This window comes from Calypte anna, chromosome 2, assembly GCF_003957555.1.
Source record: "Calypte anna isolate BGI_N300 chromosome 2, bCalAnn1_v1.p, whole genome shotgun sequence".
Classification (NCBI taxonomy): Eukaryota; Metazoa; Chordata; class Aves; order Apodiformes; family Trochilidae; genus Calypte; species Calypte anna.
The window spans coordinates 31,300,512-31,324,472 of NC_044245.1; the positions used below are offsets into that span (position 1 = coordinate 31,300,512).

General features: G+C 38.8%; 1 protein-coding gene across 1 annotated transcript in view; it reads left to right on the forward strand.

Moving 5' to 3' along the window:
• The window catches only part of ITGB8 (integrin subunit beta 8), a 49,456-nt gene extending 32,259 nt beyond the window's left edge, over positions 1–17,197 (forward strand). Inside the window, exons 7-14 of the mRNA XM_030445802.1 lie at positions 181–276; positions 371–460; positions 2,956–3,090; positions 6,002–6,407; positions 8,160–8,385; positions 9,314–9,411; positions 11,041–11,204; positions 11,299–17,197. Coding sequence (XP_030301662.1) covers positions 181–276; positions 371–460; positions 2,956–3,090; positions 6,002–6,407; positions 8,160–8,385; positions 9,314–9,411; positions 11,041–11,204; positions 11,299–11,421 — 1,338 coding nt within the window. The 3' untranslated portion in view covers positions 11,422–17,197. The remainder of the gene's footprint in view (positions 1–180; positions 277–370; positions 461–2,955; positions 3,091–6,001; positions 6,408–8,159; positions 8,386–9,313; positions 9,412–11,040; positions 11,205–11,298) is intronic.
• The last annotated feature ends 6,764 nt before the right edge of the window (positions 17,198–23,961 follow it).

A 23,961-nucleotide genomic window follows, 5' to 3' on the forward strand; every position in this document is an offset into this window, starting at 1 on the left:
TTTTTCTCTTGTGATCTGTTTATTTGATTGGTTCCATCTTTTGGATGCTGACCTACCATTTCTCTGAACATTTAGAAAAAGAGATCGAGGTGGTTTTGGAATCCTATGTTGTGTCATATATTAAATGTAAGATTACTCCCCAATAATCTGCAGTCTTCTCTTTTCTGTTGTATTTTGCAGGAGCATCCATCTCTTGGGCAGCTCTCTGAAAAATTGATTGACAATAACATCAATGTTATTTTTGCAGTTCAAGGAAGCCAGTTTCATTGGTATAAAGTAGGTTAGAAACCTGATCTCTTTTTCCAATCTTGAAAGCATAATATTTATACTAAAATTTAAAACTTATTAAAAACTATTGTCTTTTTCATAGGATCTGTTACCTCTGTTGCCTGGTACTGTTGCAAGACAGATAGAATCACAAGCAGCAAATCTTAATGATTTGGTGGTAGAAGCCTATCAGGTATGATTACAGTAACCATGTTGTATGCCATATTTGTACAAGAATGTTTTTGCCTTTCATCTCCTGAAGCTGAAATTTCCCAGATCTGGGGTCCTATCTTGGGTCCATGAAGATAGATTGGTGGGTGACACTATCCTGTAATAGCTCGCAAATTCCCAGGCTGTCAGGGCCTCAAAGGCAAGAACTAGCACTTTTTGTTTTCTCAGAGTCATCCTAAATATGCAATTCTCTGCACCTGCTGCCATAAAAGTTCAAAAAAAGGTCTGACTTACTTGAATTTTGACATCCCTATTCTTTAGTTACAGACCAGACATCACTGTCTAGGCACCATATAAGTTCAAAATAAAAAAGATAAGGCAGTATCTGGAGGATTTTGCAGCATAATTCTCAGAAGAGGGACAACAGGTGAGGAATTTTCAAGAAGGTAGTTTGACAAGAACAGATATTGTAGAAAGCAGGATTAACAGTGTACAAAGCAGTATAATGACTCAGGGGGTTGAGGGATGGCAGAGAAAAATAGTCTCGATCAGGATTATTGAAAATAACAGTATGGGAAAGAGAAAGTAATAGTAGGAGAAAGTGTGAAGTCATTTTTCACAAACAATTGGCAGGGAATGGCAGCTTGAAAGTGGAAATTGGCATCTTGATAGTGAATGAAAGACAGCCTGGTAAGAAGTGTCATAAACAGCTTTGAAAATGAAGGCAAGTAGTACACTTTTGATGTAACAGATCAAAGGGAGCTCATAGAGCAGCAGCAAATTGAACTCAGTGGGTAGATGGTTGAATGCTGTTAAGGTATACAAGTCACACAAAAATACAAGTTCCAAAAGTTGAAAAGTAAGTTACAAAGCTATATGCCAGGCATCAGAGTGTGTCACATACTTGGTGATTAATTGTACATGGTAAGCTGAAATTATCCATTGTACTAGGTTCACTATCTATATCAGGTTATATGGTTTCAGAAAATTTGCTATAATGATAAGCCAAGTTCCATTTCTGTTCCTTGTTTATAAAGGGGTTTTGTGCACATTTTTCTCACTGTCATGTTAAAAACATTGTGCAGAAGGCTAAGACATCCAAAAAGCAGAGGTAGTTAGGTATAATCGAATTGCACAGAAGTTCTCACTGATAATTATACTTTCTCATATAAAATCAAGAAATCTCAATTTGAATATGAAGTTTTGCAGGAATTAGTGGCAAAAAGTTTTTAATATCAGGGTCCCTTTTTATGCCACTCTTACATTGTCCATCCTAAATTATATCCCAGTTTTTAGACCACAATGCAGGATAAACATTCAAGGAGAGGAAATGAAAATTTACAAAATAATTTTTTAATTTCATGGAAGATTCTATGGGACTTTCCTGTTCTAGCCACCCTCAGTTTGCTCTTGCCTTATTTTTGTTTTTTAGGCAATATCTTTCTTCCCATCCTGAAGTTTTAGGCACTTGTTATATACAAAGGTGTGATGAAAAGGGCTTGAATGTTTTACTTTCTCGAAAGCAAAAGTACTTAAATTAGAAAACAAATTTAGTATTGATATTTGATGACAGTGGGCCTCTTGCACTCTTCTAGGCAGGGAAACCTTAGGCTTAGTTGTGGAAAATCCTGGCTGGAAATCCCTGGCTAATAAGCCAGAGATGAGTCACTAACTTTCAAAATGTTACTAATATGACCATGTGTTTAGATTCATGTAATTAAATTTCCATTTGTAGCAGTAAAGCTATCCCATTAAACTATATTTTTTTCTTTAATATGCCAGGAATTTCAATAATCTCTGTGTAATTTTCAGCTCATAGATTTGTACAGAGCTTTAATAAATTTTTTAAAGTCAAGAAGAAGTATTCCTTCTTGGAAAGCAGTAGGAGCAAGCAGTAAATACCAGTGATCAAGTAGCTGGCTTTTTCATCATTTTATATTGCAAAAAGGCCTACTGGGAATCAACCAGCTTGTGACTTATGTAGTCCTAGCTGACCCAAAGAGATAAGAGATATCCCAATAACCTCCAGATCAGCCTAAGGTTAGTTCAGAGGTGACTTTTCTATGACAGATGCAAAATATTCAAAAGTTTATAAAGCATCAAATCAATTTAGACCCTTTTCTTCTGGATAGTAATAGCTGTATGTATGTTTACTGTTTTAGTTTAAATGTGTGGCTAAAAGGCAGTATGGTCTCTCAGTGAGCAGTTTTTGTTGAGCACAGTTGTTAGATTTTCAAATCTCCAGAAATACAGTTTCAAAACCATTTTAGAAAAGCTGAAAAAGTTTGTATCTGGAAAACGTACTCCTCTTTATCAGAATTACCAGTTCACTGCCTGTGTATATTTGTAATGTAATCGGGTCTTTATATGGGAAACAATGCTTTAATTCATTCCTTTATTCACACAGAGAAGCGTTCTTCATTTTTAGTCAGACACAGTAGCAGTACTTGGTGCTAGTCACTAATGCAGATTATTTGTTGAGATCCAATGCAACTAAAACTTGTTTTCTGGCTACAGAAACTAATCTCTGAAGTGAAAATTCAAGTGGATAACCAGATCCAAGGTCTTCATTTCAATATCACTGCAATCTGTCCTGATGGAAGTAAAAAAACTGGCATGGAAGGATGCAAAAATGTGGGATACAATGAAGAAGTATGTTGATAGTTCTCATTCTTCAAGGAACTGGAATGCTTATTTTTCTGTTTGGTTGGGTTTCAGTGGTGTGAAAACATGTAGGGATTTACTTATAATGAAGATGGATTTACATGATTAATGATCACAGGCGCTTTATTATTCTCCGGTTTTATTTTTCCTGAATCTTATTTTAATTCTCACTAATCTCATGGAACTAAGGCTCAAAGCTTTTCTTGAGAGCTAAAGTCTATTAAAACTCTCCTCCTTTGTCCTCCAGTGGGGACAATGGCCATGTTCACCATTGTGATAAAATCTATACATAAGACATTGAAAGATAATCTACCCAGCAGAAAGGAATCACTAGAATTTTTGTTCCGTGGGTCTATAGGAGATGCCACCTTTCCCTTTCTTTGCTCCAGTAGTCTTTATGCACATGGAGGGTTGTGGATAATTAGTTTATTTTGTAAATCAAATTAATAAAATGGTTTATCCATTTTTGATTCAGTCCAACCTACTGAAGGAAACAGTAAACCGGAGCAACATGCACTGTGAAAATGCGGGGGAAGATGTCTGGCTAATATAAAGAACATGGTTTTCTTCCCAGAACAACTTCTCTCTGCCTTGATCTATTTATTTAATTGCCTGGACTAGCAGGGTAATTTATTTAGCTTGCCAGGAAGAGGTCGGTGTTTCTGGAGAGCAGGGTCAAGGAGTTCTTTCCTTCTTGACATGTGCACATGTCTCAGCTGGTGTCATTTTACTTACCTCTGTGAGTAGAAGTAGCAAAACAAATCAGTAGATTAAATATGTGTATTTTAAATATGTTCATGTAGCTGTATTTTATGTTCTTCTGAGTTTTGTCTGCATGGTTTGCTGGTGATTGGCTTCTACATTTTGAGATTTGCTGTGTTTTTCTTCTTAACTCATCTCTTCTCCAGTGTTGTTCCCTGTTCATGTCATAAGAAATAGGACTGGAATTTGTTCTGTTTAATGAAAAGAAAAATATTTATATCTGTTTCTTTTTAATAAAAAGCCAAGCCAGTTGATTATAAAAGATTGCATGCAGTACTAAAGCTCTACTGCAGTTGAAAATGAGCCATCCTCAAGAGATTAATTTATTTTAACCATAAATCCTCCTTTCAGTGTTTGTTTACAGGCAAAATGCTTTTCTTAATTCTCACATTCCTTTCATTGTCTAATCCTTCTTCCTTCCTTTTTTCACCAAAACACAAAACGTATTATATTCTGGGAGAATCCTACAGCCTCTTCAGGGTGAAAACTAACTTTGTGAATGAACAGCATTCACAGCATCTTAATTATTTAGTTGCAATATAATTTAATCTTTCTGCTGCTTTGTTCAGATCTATCTAATATTACAACTTGTCTCTCCCATCTCCCTGCCATTTCAACAGTACTGTGTTGTGCTTGAAGATGGTGTTTTCTAGTGGGGCTCTGTGTTGAATAAAAAGCAAATTCCCCTGCTGCAGCCCATCCTCCCCACATTGATGCACCTGCAGTATCAATTTGGGCATAGCCACACTTCAGAGCAAGGAGCCTCATGCACAGAGAGTGTGAGCAAGCGAGGGGTTATGTGTGTAGTGGCACATTTAAGAAGAATGCAGGAAACCACAAAGAGGAAAAGGAGAGGACGAGACAAAGCCTGTGTGCCCCCTCAATACAACATTAAGAAGCAAAGGCTTCTGCACAGCATTCTTCTCCTGTTGTCCATGTAGGCAGCCACAGACCCACTTGTCACAAAGCCACCATTGTCCCCAGGGGCTCGGCTGTTCTGGTGTGGGGGCGCAGCGGGAGGGGGAGGTGGCAATCAGAAATGAATGGTCTTAGTCTTTGTGGGGAGCTTCAACCTCATATCTAATCAGTTCCCTAGGTTTTCCCATTTTTTATATTTCCTTCTTTTAGGCTCATTTCTCTCCTTTTCTTCTTGGTTAGGTTTTCTTTGTGAGGAGGTGAGGAAGAATTGTTTTCTATCAGCAGGCTAAATATCCTTAGTGAGAATGCTACCAGTCAAAGTAAAGAAAAGAGAAAACAAAACAAATAAACAAAAACCAATTGTGAAATACAAGATTGCTCTCCAAATAAACTATTACAGATGTCAGAGATGTCAAAGAGCTTTGGTGGTGATTGATACAAACTCTGTGGCACTCACCTAGTCACCAGAATGACCCAGGGTTCTGTGCCAGGTCTCTGGAAAACCACAGGGACTGCTGCTGCTGTGGGCACTACTGGAATATGGACCTGGAGGTTGGTGGTGATGGCGATGAGACAGCCATGAACTGGGTGCACTCTGAAGCAGCACTGGACCTGCTCAGGGCCACAGTAAGAGCACAAGACTATTCTTATGCCATCCCCTTTGTAGGAATTGGGAAAATTAAGTTGATTGTAAGGTGTGAGCCATTTCTGTGTTTTAGTAGGAGTAAATAGAGCCATCCAAAAAAACCTGTGTGCTTTCTATTTGCACAGATCGCTTCTGCGGCACGGATATTCATTATAGGTTCTTTTTATGAAGAGTATCTCTGCTCCTTTTTGTGTATTGTCTTGCTCAATCTTGACCCAATTCTTATCTCAGTATTTCTACAATATAACAGAATGTACACATTAAATAACAGGAGGATGAGGGTGGTAATTCTATTACTATTTAACTTGTGTTAAACTCTTCTGCAACTATGCTTTATTAACATGAAAAGCAGACTGCTGTCAGTCTTCTATTGTTAGGATTTTAACTGTGTTTGTGATGCCTGTCATTACCAATATATCATATCTCACAGATGGCCACTGTGTATTTTGTTATTATTAGCTAGTGCACATTCATATGCCATGTAAGGTTCTGCTTTATTTACGTATTAAAAATTTTAAGCTACTTTTAGAAAATAATGATGATGTAAAATCGGTCTTTCTTATTTCTTCTTAGGTACTTTTCAATGTATCAGTTACAATGAAAGGATGTGACACAACTGGAGGAAGAAAATATGCAATTCTTAAGCCTATTGGTTTCAATGAAACCACCATCGTTAATGTGCAGAAAAGTTGTACCTATCAGTATGGAGACAGTACAAGGCACAAAAGAGTATGGGCTGATGAAACAACTTCTGATGGCAAGCAGTCCCATTGCAGTGATGATAACTGTAGCTCCAACAGAGTTACTGTTCCTTCTGAGAGGTGCAGGCAACATCAGGACCAGCCCCTCTGCAGTGGTCAAGGCAATTGCATAGATGGAAAATGTTTCTGCTACAAAAACAAACTGGGCAAGGTGTATGGCAAGTACTGTGAAATGGATGATTTTTCCTGCCCATATCACCAGGGAAGCTTATGTTCTGGTAAGCTGTGTTTTGGGTTTTCTGTTCTGTTTTTGTTTTCTGAAGCTTATATACATGGTGTAGCTGAAAACAATGACCTAAGGTTCTCAAGTACAAGAATTTTGTGTGCAGAATTAGTGTGTGAAATGCCCTGAACAGCCTGGTTGGAATTCATGCTCTGGGGCTTTCTTCACATAAATATGTACTTTCTTCTAAACATCAGCACTGGTTTTTAGGGGGTTTATTTTTCTAAGTTTAGCTATTTTTAAGACAGATTTAAATTTCATCAGAGGTAATGATACTGATATCTTGGATGAAACAGTAACATTATTCCAAAAAGTAAATTGATATATTTGAATATGATGGTAATACGACGTACTAAGTGATTAGGAGGAACCATAAGTTCCAAATTAGGTTCTGATTTTCTAACCTAACTCAGTCTTATCAGAGCTACAGTGACACTTGGTTTCAAATACTGATAAACATATGCTAACATTGTTCAGAACATCTGCTCCAGGAACGACAGTGAAATTTTTGTGGCCTACTTTATGTTTTTAAAGAAAACATGCAAATGAAAATTGCATATGGGCCAAGTACAAAATGTGTACTTTTAAGTTATCAAGGAAAAATGGAAATGAAAGAATATCCTTACTGTATCTCTGCCAGAATAATTTTTCCCATTCAGAAGTCATAAAATATTTCAAAATCTATACTGCTGTCCTGCATCCTTTCAGTCCACTGTACACTAACCAGCAAGTGAATTAAGGAACCACTTACTTCAACTGCAGTGGGATCATTTGAGAATAATACTATGGACTTAAGTAGAGTTATTTTGGTTTTGCTCTTCAGATGACTGTGAACTTTCATAAAATGAAAAGAAATAATGTTACCTTATCCTTTAAATATTTCATTCCTACACAGCAAATTACAGTTCATCTTCTCACTCTTCTTCCCAACCCATTTGGCAAATTTACTATTTATTAATCAGACATTTCACACTTGCAAGCTCCTAAAGACTGAGATGTGGTGCCCTGGTCAGCAGAGGAGACAGGGAGATATTTGTGTAGGAGGTGATGATTGTCACATGTGATTGAGTCCAAGGGTACCACAGCTTTACCCGGAAAACTGTAAAAGTCACCATAGGTACTTTTGAATCCTTGAGGCTGTGAATTTTAAGTACTTACGAAACAACCTACAGTTCCAAAGCCCAGCATAGTCACTTGCCGGTGACTGTGTTTGTCCTGTTGTCATTTGTCCTGTAGGAAGGCAGAAAAGCAGTGCTGTCATATGTGCTTCTGAAAAAACCAATCAAACAAACGAATAAGTAACAACAAAAAAATCATAAAACCCAAAACTTGGCATGTGCACATGAATTTGATAATCCTTTCTCCACCAGATCTTATGGTTTATTTGAAATGAATGCTTTCATGCTGAAGGGAAGCCTGAACTTTGTTTGCCTCAAGACTGTTTTTCTGATTGTTGTATAATTTTTAATCCCCGTTTCTTTGATCCAAGGCAATAGGGGAAAATTCTAGTAAAAGGTTTTAGGGTGACATCCAGGTAGCACCTTTTGCTCATCTTAACAAACAACAGCCATAAATATGGATCACATACTTTCAGTCCAAACTGTTAACTGAAAATACTAATTAGCAAGCCATGGTCTAAATTAGCTCTGTTTGACATAAAGCACCAGCAATACAAACACGTGCATATAAAAGCTGACTTTTTGTGTTTTCATAAAAGCATATGACTCAAGGCTATCTGATGTTGTAGGTAATGGTGAATGTGAAGCTGGTAAATGCAAATGCTTTGCTGGCTGGGAAGGTGACCACTGCCAGTGCTCATTACAATCAGCAAAGCACTGCTTGAATTCAAAGGGCCAGATTTGCAGTGGAAGAGGAAAATGCATATGTGGAAAGTGTGAGTGCACAGACCCAAGAAGCTTTGGACGTTTGTGTGAATATTGCCCTACTTGTAACAAAGCCTGTGAAGAAAACTGGTACGTTTCTTGTGCTAGACTTGATTTCTTAGTTCTCTTGTGTTGAAACAAGGAGAAATATTTCTGCTTGGTTTGATGTCTGCTCTATTTCTTACATATTTAGACTATAGGAAATGGAAAAAGTCATACTTGAGACTTTTATCAGTGTATCTGAGGGGTTCACACTGACAAGAGAATTACATGTACTCATCTATTCACCAGTCTGTGTCCAACTTTCATCTCTAGACAACATGTAGTTAGCTTTGCTGACATATTTGTTCAAAGTTACTGGGAGTTGTGTGCCTTTAGTAAATACAGAAGATAACATAGCTTTGTTAAAAATTCAGTCAGAGTTTTTTTAGGGTGCCTTTTGATGTCCATGTTCTGCAAAGCTGAAAAGCAGAGGTGGCAAGTCTGACAGTGCTGCCTCCTCTGTCTTGCTGACCCTTTCAGCTGCCCAGCAGTGGGAACTTACTTGGTTTTCTTTTAACATCCAAACATTATTAATAATCTGTGTTTCCTAGAACTGTCTTTTCCCTTCAATTCCAGTGTGCATCCCAATGAGATTGATAGATAAGGAATGAGTAGGACTGAACTGGAGGCTGATAGCTGAAGAAGGGGTGCTGGAGCCATTATACCCCCTGAAAAGCATAAAAATTCAAAGCAGGGACTACATGAAGGTGGCTTAAAGCCAAAGACATGTTTTACTTACAACTTCTGACAAGCTGATTCTTAAAAGCATCACAGGGACAAAATGCTGAGAGAGGTATCACATTTAAAAAAAAAAAAAAAAAAAGTTGCAATATTATACTGACAACAGGAAAGCATTACATGCAAGTGATACATCAGCCTTTTGATACAATCTCTTTAAGGGGAGCTCAGAGAAAGACATAGGTTTTTAATTACATTTTTATTGACATAGGTTTTTAATTACATTTTTATTTTACAGGAATTGTATTGAGTGTCATCATTCTAACAATGCATCTCAAGCTATACTTGACCAGTGCACAACCTCATGTGCTTACCTGCTGCATTACCAGACTTCAGGTACGTGTTATTTTCTAGGTAATTTTAAAAAGATGAAAATCTGTTTGGATTAATAATTGAATTCACCACTGTTAAACTGTGTTTCAAACGGATGTCAAATTATTACAATAACAAAGAAAGCAGGACAAAGAAAATTCAGTCATAGCTTCAGGGGCAGTAAAAGATAAATAATAACAGGAAATGTGATGGGCAAGCATTGCTAAATCACTATTCCTGCTCCTTCAGAAGTCACATGTAATAATGAATCCTGCCTGAGCAATGTTTAAAGAAATATTTATAAAAATCTGTTATGACGCCTGTATGTTCTGTTACTTTGGGTATGTTTACATTATTTGACATTACTGGAAACAGGGAAGACTGAAGTAAAATGCTTACCTCTTATTCAGTAATGTTTAAATATTCCTTTCAAGTATAAAAAACTGCACTGTTATGAGGGCTGAGGAAGAATAAAATCTTGTAAAATAAAATCTCATAAAACTTTTATTTGTCCACGGTGCAACAAAAATACAGGCAAATGGTTGCCCTTTGTCACTTCATATTTTTGTACATTTTTTATCTTACAGTTTTTGATGAAGGAGAAAAATGTGAAAATTTTACTTGTAACTTTAGTATTCCTTAAAGGAAAGCTTGCTGTGGGAGAGAGGTTTATCAGTGAGGAGAGCACTGTACAAAGATTCAAGAAACCACCTAAAAGATTTCCTATTTTCCCAATGGTCTGCACTGTAATCTTGTGGAAAATAAATTGTCTTGGTCACATAACTTTCTGACAATTCAACCTTGCTATAAACTCACGGTTTACAGAGAATTTACAGAGACCAACACAGTGAAGCTGCAGTTTTTGCTCTGTAGATTAAGGACTACACAAGAGTTTCACAAGAGTTTTCTACAGTGGATATTAATCAGAATTACCTTTCTTGATATGCCTCACTTCAAACATTTGCATGTGGCAATTTTTTCCCTTAATTTCCCTGAAGTTATTTTTCCTTAGGTTTTATCGGGGTCATGTTACACTGATTACTGTGTCCAGTTCTGGGCCCCTCAGTACAGGAAGGATATCGAGGTCCTGGAGCGGGTCCAAAGGAGGGCAACCAGGCTGGTTAAGGGACTCGAGCACAGTTCCTATGAGGAGAGGCTGAGGGAGCTGGGGCTGTTCAGCCTGGAGAAGAGGAGGCTCAGAGGAGACCTCATCACTCTCTACAACTACCTGAAAGGAGGGTGTAGCCAGGTGGGGGTTGGCCTCTTTTCCCAGGCAACTCTCAGCAAGACAAGAGGGCATGGTCTTAAGTTGTGCTGGGGGAGGTTTAGGTTGGATATTAGAAAGAATTTCTTTATGGAGAGGGTGATCAGACATTGGAATGGGCTGCCCAGGGAAGTAGTGGATTCTCCATCCCTGGAGATATTTATAAAGAGACTGGATGTGGCACTCAGTGCCATGGTCTGGTAACTGCAGCTGTAGTGGATCCAGGGTTGGACTTGATGATCTCTGAGGTCCCTTCCAACCCAGCCAATTCTATGATTCTATGATTCTATGATGTGACATTACTATGCGCTGGTAGGTGTAATAGTGTTTGAGGGGTGTACCTATTCCATTTGTTAAGCTTTACACTTGTGTTTTCATTTTCATTGCAGAATGTTTCTCTGGACGAAGCTACTTTAGAGTCTTTTCCATAATCTTTATAGTTACCTTTCTGATTGGGTTGCTTGTTGTCCTTATCATCAGGCAGATAATTCTTCAGGGGAGTAGCAATAAAGTTAAATCTTCAGCTGATTACAGAGTATCTACAACAAAGAAGGTAATTTATTTCAGAGCCATCACATTCAGTAATCTTTTTTTTTGCACATAAAATTTAGCTATTTGTTGATAAAAATTGTATCTTCTCCTTCAAGGATAAGATGTTTTTGCCTACTGTTTGTACAAGAACAGTAACATACAGACGTGACAAACCAGAGGAAATAAATATCGACATCAGCAAGTTACGGTTAAGCGAAACTTTCAAGTGTGAATTCTGAAGACAGTGTGTTTTCTACAGATGTCTATTTCCATCCTGCTCGACTGTTGTTACTTTTTGTATTCCCTGGGAGTCTTGACTGTTGCCTTATGGGTTTGTGTCGTCCTGCATTTTGTCAAATACTGTAACAAAGTGACATGTAAGCATTTTCACAGAATGTGACAATGTTTGAAACTATAGCTGCTGTATTTTTTTATTTTTGAAAGAGAAACGTGCGTTACTACTGTTCAGGAACATTAGTGTTGATATAGCACTTTAGCATATTCTAAATTATTTAGTTATGGCCTAGAATGTAGATATGAACCAGTCTGACAAAGCACTGATCTCACTCTACATGTAGCTAGTACTGATGTGCTCTGTGAGAATGGACAAAAGCTGTGACTGAAATATTAACGTTGCTGTATATTATAGCAATAGATAGAACTATTCAAATGCTCTTAAATAGAGTAAATGGTACTTTTATAGTTCTTTCAACTGACTAAATTCCACTGATTTGTCTGCTTCAGCCTCTTAGCTTCTCCTCATTACGTAATAAAAATGACTGGATTAAATGAGTGCTCAGTTGCTGGTGTGGATGTATAGTTGTGTGTGTATACACACACACGCGTGCACGCACATAGATAAATTTAACTGTATAGTTTTTTATACATTGTTATGTCACTTAAAGTTAATTTATACCTGGTGAAGAGTAATTTTTAGCTTTTTTACTTTTACTTAAATTTATATATGACTTAGCGTATTTGGAAATTGAGTGGCTACAGAAAACAAGAGAGTCCAACAGCATAGTCTACATTATGATCACTGCCAGCTGACTTCACCTTTGGAGTCAGCAGCATCAACTCCAATGCAAGCAGATAAATTGCAGCAGAGCCATCTTTGGGTTGCTAGCTACATGTCAGTGTTTTGCCAAATAAGGGCTTTGCTCTTTTTGTATGATGTCAGATATAAGTCTGATTTTTCACATGTACTTTTTTTTCCTTTGTAAGTTAGATTACAGGCTTAGATTTCATTAATTTTTATGTAAACACTTCAGATTTTATGACTGAGCATTGAAAAATATGCCCAGTGTGATGTGCAAAAAAGAGCCTGCAGTTAGGGAGAAGGTGAGGAAAATAGGAGTCATCTTCTCAAGGGAACTTGTTCATTGACTTCATAAATGTGGAATCAAATTCTGCGTTCAGAAATGGGCAAAGCTCTTATAAATACAATGGGACCAATATTAGCTTATCTGAGAGCAGAATTTGAACTACAAGGTCAAGCAGAAGCATTTTCTTACCCCTGAGCCCAGCTATAGTGGCAGAAGTTGTGTTATTCTTATCTGCTAGTTGGAAGACTCAGACAACAGTCTGATTTACTAACTTTATGCTGCAGAAGCCTTATGAAAATCTGATCAACCTCTAATGCACTAAAGTATTGATGTTAACAAAAATCACCTTAGAAGAGAATATGCAGTGCATGATTTTAGCAACATTAATTATTGATAACTAAATATTGGTCTGTACTGGTCATAGGTTACAGAACAAAGCAGGACCTCTTTATGTGCAGTTTTAGAAATTAATATATATTTATATTTCCTAATTTGTATTTCTTCTGCAAATTCCCACTGAAATCTGAGGAATACACATGTGAAAGGAAGGCAGGATGCAAAACAAATGATGAGTGCTACAGGAGTGTTGGACTCACCCAATTAATTTGTTGAGTCATGTTTCAAGTGAAGGACTGAGAAAAAGAAAACATAGACAGTGGGCTTTCCATTAAATTGTGATAAAAGCTTAAGAATTTAGGGCTCGGTATAAATAAATAAATAAATTAAAATATTAACTGTAGTATTAAATATTTCTATAATAGTCATCTAAAGTAGCCCTTGAGCTCTCTACCATACAGGTAAATGTGACTCATTTAAAGAAAAGGGGGTTTCCTCACACTGCCCTTGGTTTTGCTGATAGCTCCATTGTAATATCTTAAGTATAGATTAGTTCTATAATCTATCAAGTAGGCCTTAAACTTTCATTTTCTTTTTAAACGCATAGAGCCATTTTCCTCTTAGGTAAATGAACAGATTCCAAACTATTGCTCTAATTGGGAGGAAGAGAGAAGTTCCATACAAGTTCGCCTGAGGTTGGTCTTGTCACAACTCACTCATATTTTTAAATGAGTAGGAGAAAGTCTCTGGGTATCTGTTTCACATAACAAAACAAATTTGACAGCTCAGCAGAGAATATCTGAATGATAACAAAAGGTGTAATTATACTCTTTAAACAGCATGATTTATCATATTCAGGTTTTTTTTAGCAAATGAATTTCTGCAAATTTAATTCTCATAATGGCCCTGAAAGCATTTACTGAAGTGGTAGCTAATGTTTTTTCCTTAGAAATCACTTTTCACAGTTAGAGGGAGTTAAATTGTTTTGTTAGAGGACAATGGAGCTGGGTTCTTTGTAGGAGAAAAATATGAGCTGCAACACCCATCTTCCAGGCACACCACACTTTTCCTTCTGTAGCACTTAGTTGGCATTGGAATGCTGCCTGTGAAGGGGCACAGACAGTATTTTCTTATCAGATACCTGCCTGAATAGCTAATATGCTCTGATCAAATAGAGCTAACTCACAGGACAATGGCACTGTAAGCTGCTTTCTGTCATGAGGTTAAAAGAAAAAAAAAACATATTAAAAATGTGTTTAAGGAAAAGGAAAAAAAAACAAAAACAGAAAGAAAAAAAGATTTTTTGCATCTCCCTCATGATTGTGCTATGTTGTAGAGGAGGCTAGTGAAAAAGAATAAGCTGCTGCTAATGTGACAGGTCAAGGCTTTTAGAGGGCCCGTGGGGAGCTTATACAGAGCAGAATCCTTGGGAGAAGGCTTTGTTTCTAAGGATGGAATCCATCCATGAGAAACTCTGGCTTTGCTTGGTACTTGTTTCCCTCTGCCTTTGACCATGTTTTTCAGAAGAGCTGCTGCTGGAGATGAATAGCCCAACAAAAGCCTCACTATTTAGGGAGCTGTGTTCCCTCAGCACATGACCTTAAATGAAAAAGCAGCCTGTAATTCACAAGGAATTTCCTCAGTGATCACAGAAGGACTCTGCTTCCTATAGTGCTTAATGTGGGAGATATTAAAGACAAAATAGTTCTTATTAGTTTTCAATGTATTGTGCGTCAAAGATGCTCGTAAAAATGGCAGAAAAAATATCTAGCCTCAGAACAGAATGTTCCAGACTTCTTAAATAAAACAATTTCTACTAGGCTTCCTTGAGAAATTAAAAAAAAAAAAAAGTAAAATAATTTGCCTGCACCCCCAATGCCCATAGGCCAGCAGATACTGTTGCATCTCATTATTGGGTTTGGGAGTTCCTAGAACAGAATAACTTAGAAACAGAGCATGTATGTGCTCTGTGTATGTGACTTTTCCCAGCAGATTTGTTGATGTTAAATCCATATGTATAATTTTCAAATTCTAATCCCACTTTTTTTTACCTTTAATTTGTTTTTTTCTCTAGCATTTCATAAATTATATGTTTATGCAATGAAAAAGCATGCATATTATTTCAGATTTTTTTTTAAGACTAAAATGAAGCAATAGTATAAATTGATTATTTCCAAGCACCATGAGTATGTTAGTAACATTACCACAGAAGTGTGTGGGAAAATAGCTGTTTCATCCAGAAAACGTGCACATGGTATGTGAGGAATTTTCATTGTGCCCAGCTGAAATTCCCTTACATTCACAAGGAATGTTGAAAGTGAACCTTAAAAAGGAAGGACGTTTGTATAGGCATAGTTTACATTTTATCCATTATTTTCAACTGGATTTATTTTTTCCTCTCTATGGTTTCATGAAAACCTGCTATGTAAAGTATTCAGCAGACTGTAGAAGAAAAAAATTATTTTCCCAGGCTGATCATACATAACACTTGTTTTCTGCTTGGTGTGCATACCTAAATGTACATATGTCTCAAACTGTGGAAGGAAATGTGTGAAGCAGCTTGGAGCAACCCTTAGTCCTAAAGCAGCCCTAAGGCCAAGTGATGCCCAAGGCAGAGAGATGCACAGTACTGTTGCCTGGGCAGGGGCTGGTAGAGGGATGGCATCCTCAGCAAATGCAATGTGTCCTACAATTCCCAGCACTGGGAATGGTCTTACAGCATCCCTACAGAGCTGGTCATCTGAGACCATGCTTCTGCATTAGGGAGGGCAGGACGCCCCTTCAAAATAGATGTGTTTGGCAGAGGTAAGGCCATTTCTGACGCACTGGCCACAATGCTGTCCTCAGCACTGCAGGCTTTTTGCATCCTTACTTATCAAAAAGTGCTTGCATGTAACATAGCAAGAGATCTCCTGTGCCAGTACATACTGTAAGCCTGGATGCTGCAGACCTCCATTAAAGCTTCTGGACAGTCTGTGGGTGTCTGCCCATTGACCTGCCACCAGTCCCAGGATCCCCACCAGCCAGCTTAAAGGAATGCAAGCTGGAGATGGGCAAGGGCACTTCTCAGAGAGGCATTTGTGCTGAGTCAGGGCTGGGTGACACTCATTCTGCTCAGATTGTGAGTGAAATATAGTAGCAGTGTTCTGGCTGTCCACTTGCAAGAGAGGGGGAAGATTTATTTGCTAAACAGAAATGGAGCAGCAGTTAAGGAGAACACTACTTTTTTAATGATGATCTTGACACTGCTCTGACGCACAAACATCCACTGGGTCTCACAGGTACTTGAAATTCATGGAAAGGGGGAAGAAGGTTAAAATTAGCCAACATGAAAACATTTCTACAGAGAGCCAAATCAGTGGGGTTTCACTGAGTGCAAGCCAGATCAGGGTGGTCTGCCTTTCTGTGGGAATAAAAAAAACAAACAACCAAACCAAACCACACAAAAAAACCCAAACAAACAAACAAACAAACAAACAAAAAAAAACCAAAAAACCTACCAAACAAACAAAAAAACCCAAACCACAACCAAATAAAAAAAAAAACAAAAAAAAGAAAAAGAAAAAAAACTAAAGTTGGTAGATACTTAAACTTTAGAAATGCTGCTCTGGATTGCGTGTTCTCTTTGTTTCCTTTTCTGCACATTCCTTAAAAAAAACAGGTACCTACTTATTAAAAAAAAAAATTAAATGTCTGGCATTGGTTAAAATAGTGGCTTCTACCCAAATCCTAGCATTTCATCCTGATACATATTTTGGCCTGTTTCAGTTATATTTTGAAGGGAGATGTTGAAAGATGAAAGATTCTTTTGGGAAGGCATTAATGTTGGATGACTTCACTGTGCTAACATCTTCTTCACTTTTACCTACTACTGCTTAAAAAAATAAAGCTACTTTGAAGCGTCTTACTTAGCAATGGTGTGACAGCAATTAATAATACTACAGTTTTTAACTTTCTATTTAACATATGCTACCTTTTGTAAAAAGAGTATATAGAGATAAATAATGTTTCTCTAGAATTTATGCATAGAGAATGTTTGTAAGGGGAGAGGTTTTAAATAAATTTATAACTTCTTACTGTTCATTTTACATTTTAAATGATACTTTTAAATCACTACTTTTGTTTGTCTGGAAATATACTGAATATTTTATTATTTAAAATAGTATTCTTTTATAGCTGTTTATTAATTTCAGTTGACTACTAACTTCTATTTTGATATTTATTAATGAGTTGACACTGTAGTATATTCAGATGTTTATTTTTCTATCAGAGCTGTAACAACTATGACATAGCATTATTTTAATGCGACATCATTGTACTGGCTGTCTAAAAAATAAAATCAATATTTAATCCATATGCATTTTTCATATTTTTAATGTTTAATATATCTGTGATAAGCTAAAGGAGAGATGCTCACCTTCTTTTAAAAATATAAAGCACTGTCATTAAGGTGTGCAAATGTCTGCAAAGGGAAGCATACAGTGTAGTAATTTTTGAATGGAATAATAGTGTGTCAGGAGAGGTACAAAACTGTAGTGTAACGAGGCAACCAGGTGCCACTAATTGCCAGGGAGTGAGCATGAGCTTGTGTCAAGCCCACCTGTGCCCAATTAGGGTGAGCCCCCACTGCGCATGAGCAGGACCAGGGGGCCAATAAAAGGTGAGGCCTGAGACACAAGCTCAGCTCAGTCCTGAGCGTGCTCTGCAGAGAGGTCAGTCATTCTTGGAGCACTGTTTTACCTTCATTCCACCACTAGCGCTCATTGCCCACAAGGTGAGGCTCTGGTGGCGCAGCTGGCTAAGCCGCAGTACTGCACTGCTGAAGGCCCGGGTTTGAGACTCCTCAGAGCCTCACCTTGTGGGCAATGAGTGCTAGTGGTGCAATGAAGGTAAAACAGTGCTCCAAGAGTGACTGACCTCTCTGCAGAGTATGCTCAGGACTGAGCTGAGCTTGTGTCTCAGGACTCACCTTTTATTGGCCCCCTGGTCCTGCTCATGTGCAGTGGGGCCCCACCCTAATTGGGCACAGGTGGGCTTGACACAAGCTCATGCTCACTCCCTGGCAATTAGTGGCACCTGGTTGTAGAGAAACAAGATAAGCCAGGTGCCTCGAGTTGCCAAAGAGTGGGTGTGAGTCCACCTGTGCCTGGTTAGGGTAGGCCCCCTATTACCAGGGGGCCAATAAAGGTGGGACACACACCCACAGAGAGCAACAAAGCTCACTTTTGTGTGAGGCAATGGAGAGGCCAGCAGCTCGTTAAGCCTCAGGAGCAAGAAAGGCTCTTCCCGCTACACCTGGTTGCCTTGTTACACTACACAAAACAAAGAACATTGTGTGTATCAGATGTAGGAAAAGAGATGAATGCATGTTCAGGATGAACTTTGAGAAGGTGTGAGGAACACAAGAACAGGTAGCAGTTCAGAGAAGCAGATGGTTTACCTTGCCCAGCCCAGTGGAATGGAAATGCACCAGGAGGTGTTAGCACTTTGCAGGAGACAAGAAGGTACTTCCTGTAGAAATATGACCTATAGATTGATAGTTGGTTACAACAGCCTTTCTTCTGCTTTGCTTTGCTGGGTGGTAGAGGAGATGGTTTTCTGGGAATGGATAAAACTTCCTGTGTATACCTCAGTTACTGTAGGCTTAGGTTGCTATATCAATACTGGTGAAAGTGCATCACTGGGTTGGGAAGGTGGCACGTGTTCTCGAGCAGCTTTGCACAATGCCACAAAATTTCTCATGAAAAGGACTTCAGGCATGCTGTGTAAGGACATCCAATATTCATGCTGTAAGATAATGATGTCTCAGTTGAGAGACAGCCATGGCACTAAGACATCTAACAGAAGTCACTGGTAAAATGAGCTGCTTGGGCTCAACCTCTCCAAAGAGGAAAGAAACTTAAGTTACAGCTTCAAAAGCTGGAGGAGGAAATAGATACTGATTTCAACCCCTTTTTTTCACCAGTCATGTAGGTGCAACCTGTTTCAGGGTTTCTCTCCCAGCGTGATTCCCTTTGTGGTAGCTGCAGAATTTGATCCCATATGCAGAGATGATGACACTAGGGACAGCTGGTTTGAGTAGAGATCTGAATATGCATGATGACAACCAAAAGGCAATTAGCTAGAACATAGGAAATTTCATCTCTCACAGGAAGAAACTTATTTACTGTGGGAATGACAGAGAACTGGAATAGACTGCCCAGGGAGCTTGTGGAGTCTCCTTCTATGGAGACTTTCACAACACACCTGGATCCATTCCTGTGTGGCCTGCCCCAGGTGATCCTGCTTTGGCAGATGATCTAAATTATTTCTGGAGGTCCCTTCCAACCCCTAACATTCTATGATTCAAATTAGGAATTGAAACTTTGTTGGCAGATTGATTTTAACTAGTAAGGAGTCAATCTGAGAAATTCTTCCGACTTAAGGTCTACAACAAAGACAAGAATTTTGGAAATACATCACTGATACCCTATATTTAAAACCAGTTTAATCATATGGTACTTATTAATTTTAAAATCTAGTTTTACAGAAACTCAAATGTTCTAACACTGTTTGTAGAGCACAGGTACTGACATTGTGGTGTAGGGACTTCTGGCTACACATCTTTTATTTTGGAGTCTTGGAGTGGTCTGAGTTTGGTTGGACTGTACAGAATTCATGTGACCTAGACATAGGTTGTCAGTCTGATGTATTAGCACTAAAGAGGCCTCTCATCCAAGGAAAAGTGTGGTGGGTGTCAGAAAGCAGAGTCTTTGCAAACCATTCCATCGTCTACTCAGCCCAGAGCATAATATGTCCTCTGATTATTTTCTTGGCCTTGAACTACGTGATTCATGAAGGACAGTTACTGTTTAATAAAGATGATGTGTATGCAAGCTGATAAAACTAAATGATTAACCACAAAAGCATAATGCTGCCAACTTATTTCACATATGCTTATTGGAATCACTGCATGTATTCCTTTCAGCTTCACGGCTTGCCAAGTCCTCCCTTTTGGGGCCCTAAGCTTCATGCTAAGCCTTTTGTTTATACCTCAGCTATCTGGAGAGCCCAGGACCTGTTCCTGAGTGGGGTTCCTCTACTCTCAAAACTTCTCACAGGAGCATCCTTTCCCATAAAACCCCCTTCTGGTTCTGTTGCCTGTAGCTGTTACACATTGTCTTGGGTTAGTGCAGTGGTGTTTTGGAAGCTGGGCGCCCCCAGGGGTGTCTCCTGTGAGAAACTGCTGGAAACTGCCCCGGTTCCAATCCTGGCCCTGCCCAAGGCCAAGCAGGTATTGAAAGATGGATACACCTCTGTGAGCAACATATTAAAGAAAGAGAAAATGAAACTGCAAAAACATTAAAAAAAAGGGCCTGCAGAGCAGAGTAGAGAATGAAGTGAGAGAGTAGTGCCAGAGAAAATCCATCAAGGTCAGTGAAGGAGCGAGAAAGATGTCCAGAGATTTCCCTGCAGCTCATAGTGAGACGGCAGCTGTGCCCCTGTAGCCAATGGAGAAGCACAGTAGAGCAGCCCCTGAAGGACCACGGTGGGGTAAATGTGGATTTGTAGCCCCTGAAGTGTCACGGGTGGGCAGCCATGAAGCAGCAGCCTGTGCAGGATCATGGAGAGGGTGAGATGTGGATCTGCAGCCGTGTAGGAGCCCGTGTCAGAGGAGGTGACTGCTCCTGCAGCAGCCGTGACTCTATGCAGCCCAGGCTGGAGCAGTTCCTGAGGGACTGCACCTCCTGGGAGGGACTCATGTCCCAGGGGTTCCTGCAGGACTCTCTGCCGTGAGAGGGATCCCACGTTGGAGAAGAAGAAGAATGTGAGGAGTCCTCCCTCTGAGGAGGAAAAGCAGCAGAAACACCGTGTGGGGAACTGACCCTGAACCCCCCTCTGCCACTTCCCTGTGCCCTGAGGGGGGAGGCAGGAGGGAAGTGATCCATCCCAGGAAGAAGGGAGGGGTATTTTGGAGGAGAAGGTATTAAGATATAGCCATGTTTTCTCTTTCTCCTTTTAGATTAAATTAGGGTTTCTCTTTAATTCCCAAGTTGAACCTGTCTGGTTTTTGCCTGTTGTCGTAATTGGGGAATGCAAACCTCCCTGCCCTTGTCCTGATTAATGAGGCTTTGGGTGGATTTTCTCCTTCCTGTCCCACAGAGGAGGGGGGGAGTGAGCAAGCAAAGGCCTGGGTGGTACCAGCTGGGCCTAAACCATGACACACGTCCATTCTGAAAGCACCACCAAGGCTGTAACATACGTGGCTGAACTGCTGAGGAGACAGAGGACATATCAGTGGACAGGTTTTCTGTAGAATTTTTAGACACCTTTGCTTTAGTCTGCCCTGGACAAAGCAGGAATTTCAGAGACCTCTACAGGTTAAACATGGCACTCTCTAGATTATTCTTGCCTTCAGAAGTGTTTAAGGATGGCATTTGTCCTTGAATCACTCTGCAGCTGCACCCAGGCTTCCCGTGGGGGAAAAAAAAAAAAAGAAAAAAAAAAAAGGCAGATAAGATAAATACTCTCCATCTTTCTCAGCTTCCTGTGCAGCTCTCTATACTGAAATCGGGCTATCAGAGAAATTTTTCCTCCCTGTGTCTTCTCTGAAAATTGCAGACACTGAATCACAGGGCTTCATCAGTGAACAGCTGATGGGGAGAGATTTTTTTATTTTTGGACAGAAAAGGACAATTTAAAGTCTGTAGTGCAAAGCTCAACAGAGCATCTCTGAACATGCATGCAGTCACATTCCTCTGTTCCTTTCCAGTGTTAAGCAGTCAGGGCTGTTGGCAAACTATCCGGTCCTCAGATACTCACAGGGATTCTCCTGCTTTAAGTCTGATACCCTCACATCTTCTGCAATGTCTATGAGATATTTTCCTTTGGTATCACTGTTCTGATGGCAATATATATACTTTGTAAATATTTCTTCATCTATACCTTTCCGTGTGTGTATGTGTGTATGTATCCAAATAAACTTTCCTCACCATCAAGCAGTTCATTTCTGATTGCTAAATTTCCTGTAAGACCATATATAAATACATGTAGTGTATATACAATTATATACCTTTTCGGTATATATGGATATAAATTCTAATATATTTAATTTTTCTAATTTCTCATGCATAGCAGGATTTTTCTTTAAGAATTCCACTGTGCTAATGGCTGTATTCATGTTGAAACTGACTTGAAGTGTTCCTCAGCTTTCATCTTGAGTCTTTACTCTTATCTTTTTTGGATCCTACCTTGCAAATTAAGCCTAAAGACAGACATGTATGGAAGACAGACACAGAACCTTCCACAGGAATTCTTGGTTCACAAATAGGTTCTAATCATTATGTTTAAAGTAATAAAGTAGGAAAGAATCATTATATCACAAAAAAAAGAGAAGATAATGTTCCAGACAGATCATTTTGCAAACCAAAAAAAAAAAAAAAAAAAAAGGTGACATTCCCAGAAGGAAGATTTATGGTCATATGACAGACTGAGAGTGTTCCATGCTGCCTAAAATGAAACCCAAGTAGATTAATTTCCAGACAAAACCAACCAAGCAAAACAATTTAAAACAAAAAACAAAAAAACCCCAAAACAAAACAAAAAAACAACAAAGAAACCTTTTGTTTCAGCAACTTTGTCTAAGGCTCAATTCCATAATTGGGCCCTTGCAGTTCAGGTGAAGACAGTGTTAGGAGTGAAAACGCTGAGTACCTTTGGACACCAAGTCCATAAGGTCCCCTTTGAGAACAGATATATGGGAAATCAGAAATGTCAATGTAACGTGTTCTATTCCTTCCCTGAAAAAGTGCTGTTGTACAGACCGTGTTAGCAATCTTACAATAAGCAGCTTTATTTGTTGTCTTAGTTGATGGTTCCCTCTCGGATCACAAAAAAATTGTGCTAGAAAATTTTATGGAGTATTCTTGCATTTTCTGTTTATATCCTTCTCAGTCACTGAAAAAATCTTTTGGAACTGAATTACCTGAAAATAATGTAATGTATAATTCAATCTAAATGCCTGTACTACCCAGGAATTTTCTTGTCCAGTTAGCTGGCTTTTTGTCAAGTGTGTTACTGTACTGAGTTTTTTGGGGGGGTGAAAAAAAAGGAAAATTTAATAAATGGCTGTCAACATAAATTTAAATATCTTGAAGGAAAGTGTGTTACTGAGTTTATTGCTATCACTTAAGCTATTTGATACATTTAGTGACCTAGTTCCTATGGAATTCCAGTACTTTTACCTTGCCAAATTTTACTCCCAAATTGGTCAGTGCCCAGTTACTGCTGCTTCCCCAGGCCAATGCAGGTGCTTGCCAACGAAGTGAAGCCTGTGCTGTCCTTTGAAGAAGTGAGATAAGGGAATTGTTATTTTTGAGTAAGCTTTGGCAAAGAAAGTATTGCTATAATTACAATACCTGGGTTATTAAAGTTTACTTTGTTAAAAAGTTTATAGTAAATTTATACCCAGTTTCTTCTGAAGGCACCACTGTAGCATACGTGAAATATTACTCAGTCTAAAGATTATTGTATGTGGGGGACTTGCTTGAAGAATCTTTTTTTTTTCTTTCATTTTGAAATTATAATATTTTTGAGATGTCCATTTTTCAGATATTACTTTTGACCAGGGTGCCTTCCTACAAGACATTAAAATAGGATTTCTTTTACATTATTCACAAGGAAGGTGAGCAGCACTGGGCCTTCCTTACCTTAGGGATACAGAAGTGACCAATGCTCTCACATCACCAGAACTATGTTCTGATAAGAATACTTCCTTTTTATACCAACTGCCCATGAGTATTGCCAGAATTTTTAGGACTAGGCTCCATCTAACCTGGTGTAGCTGTATCCAGCAGTGGAGATGAGCTGCCATGGGAACAGTAAGCACACTCCAAGTGTGTGTGACTTCCTTGAGTTTCCCCCAGCCTCCAGTCATTTTTCACCTACATCTGATTAGTTGTGTTTAATCAGTAATCCCCTGCCATTGAACTTACTTTACAAAAACAAATCCACCAAGTTTGGAACTTCTCTCCTTCTTTTTGGTGTGAACCCATCCCTTTCCTTGGTGGCCCATAGCTCCTGAATTCAAATAGAATGGATTTTGAGCCTCAGTGACTCTCTTCTGAAGAACTGTCACAG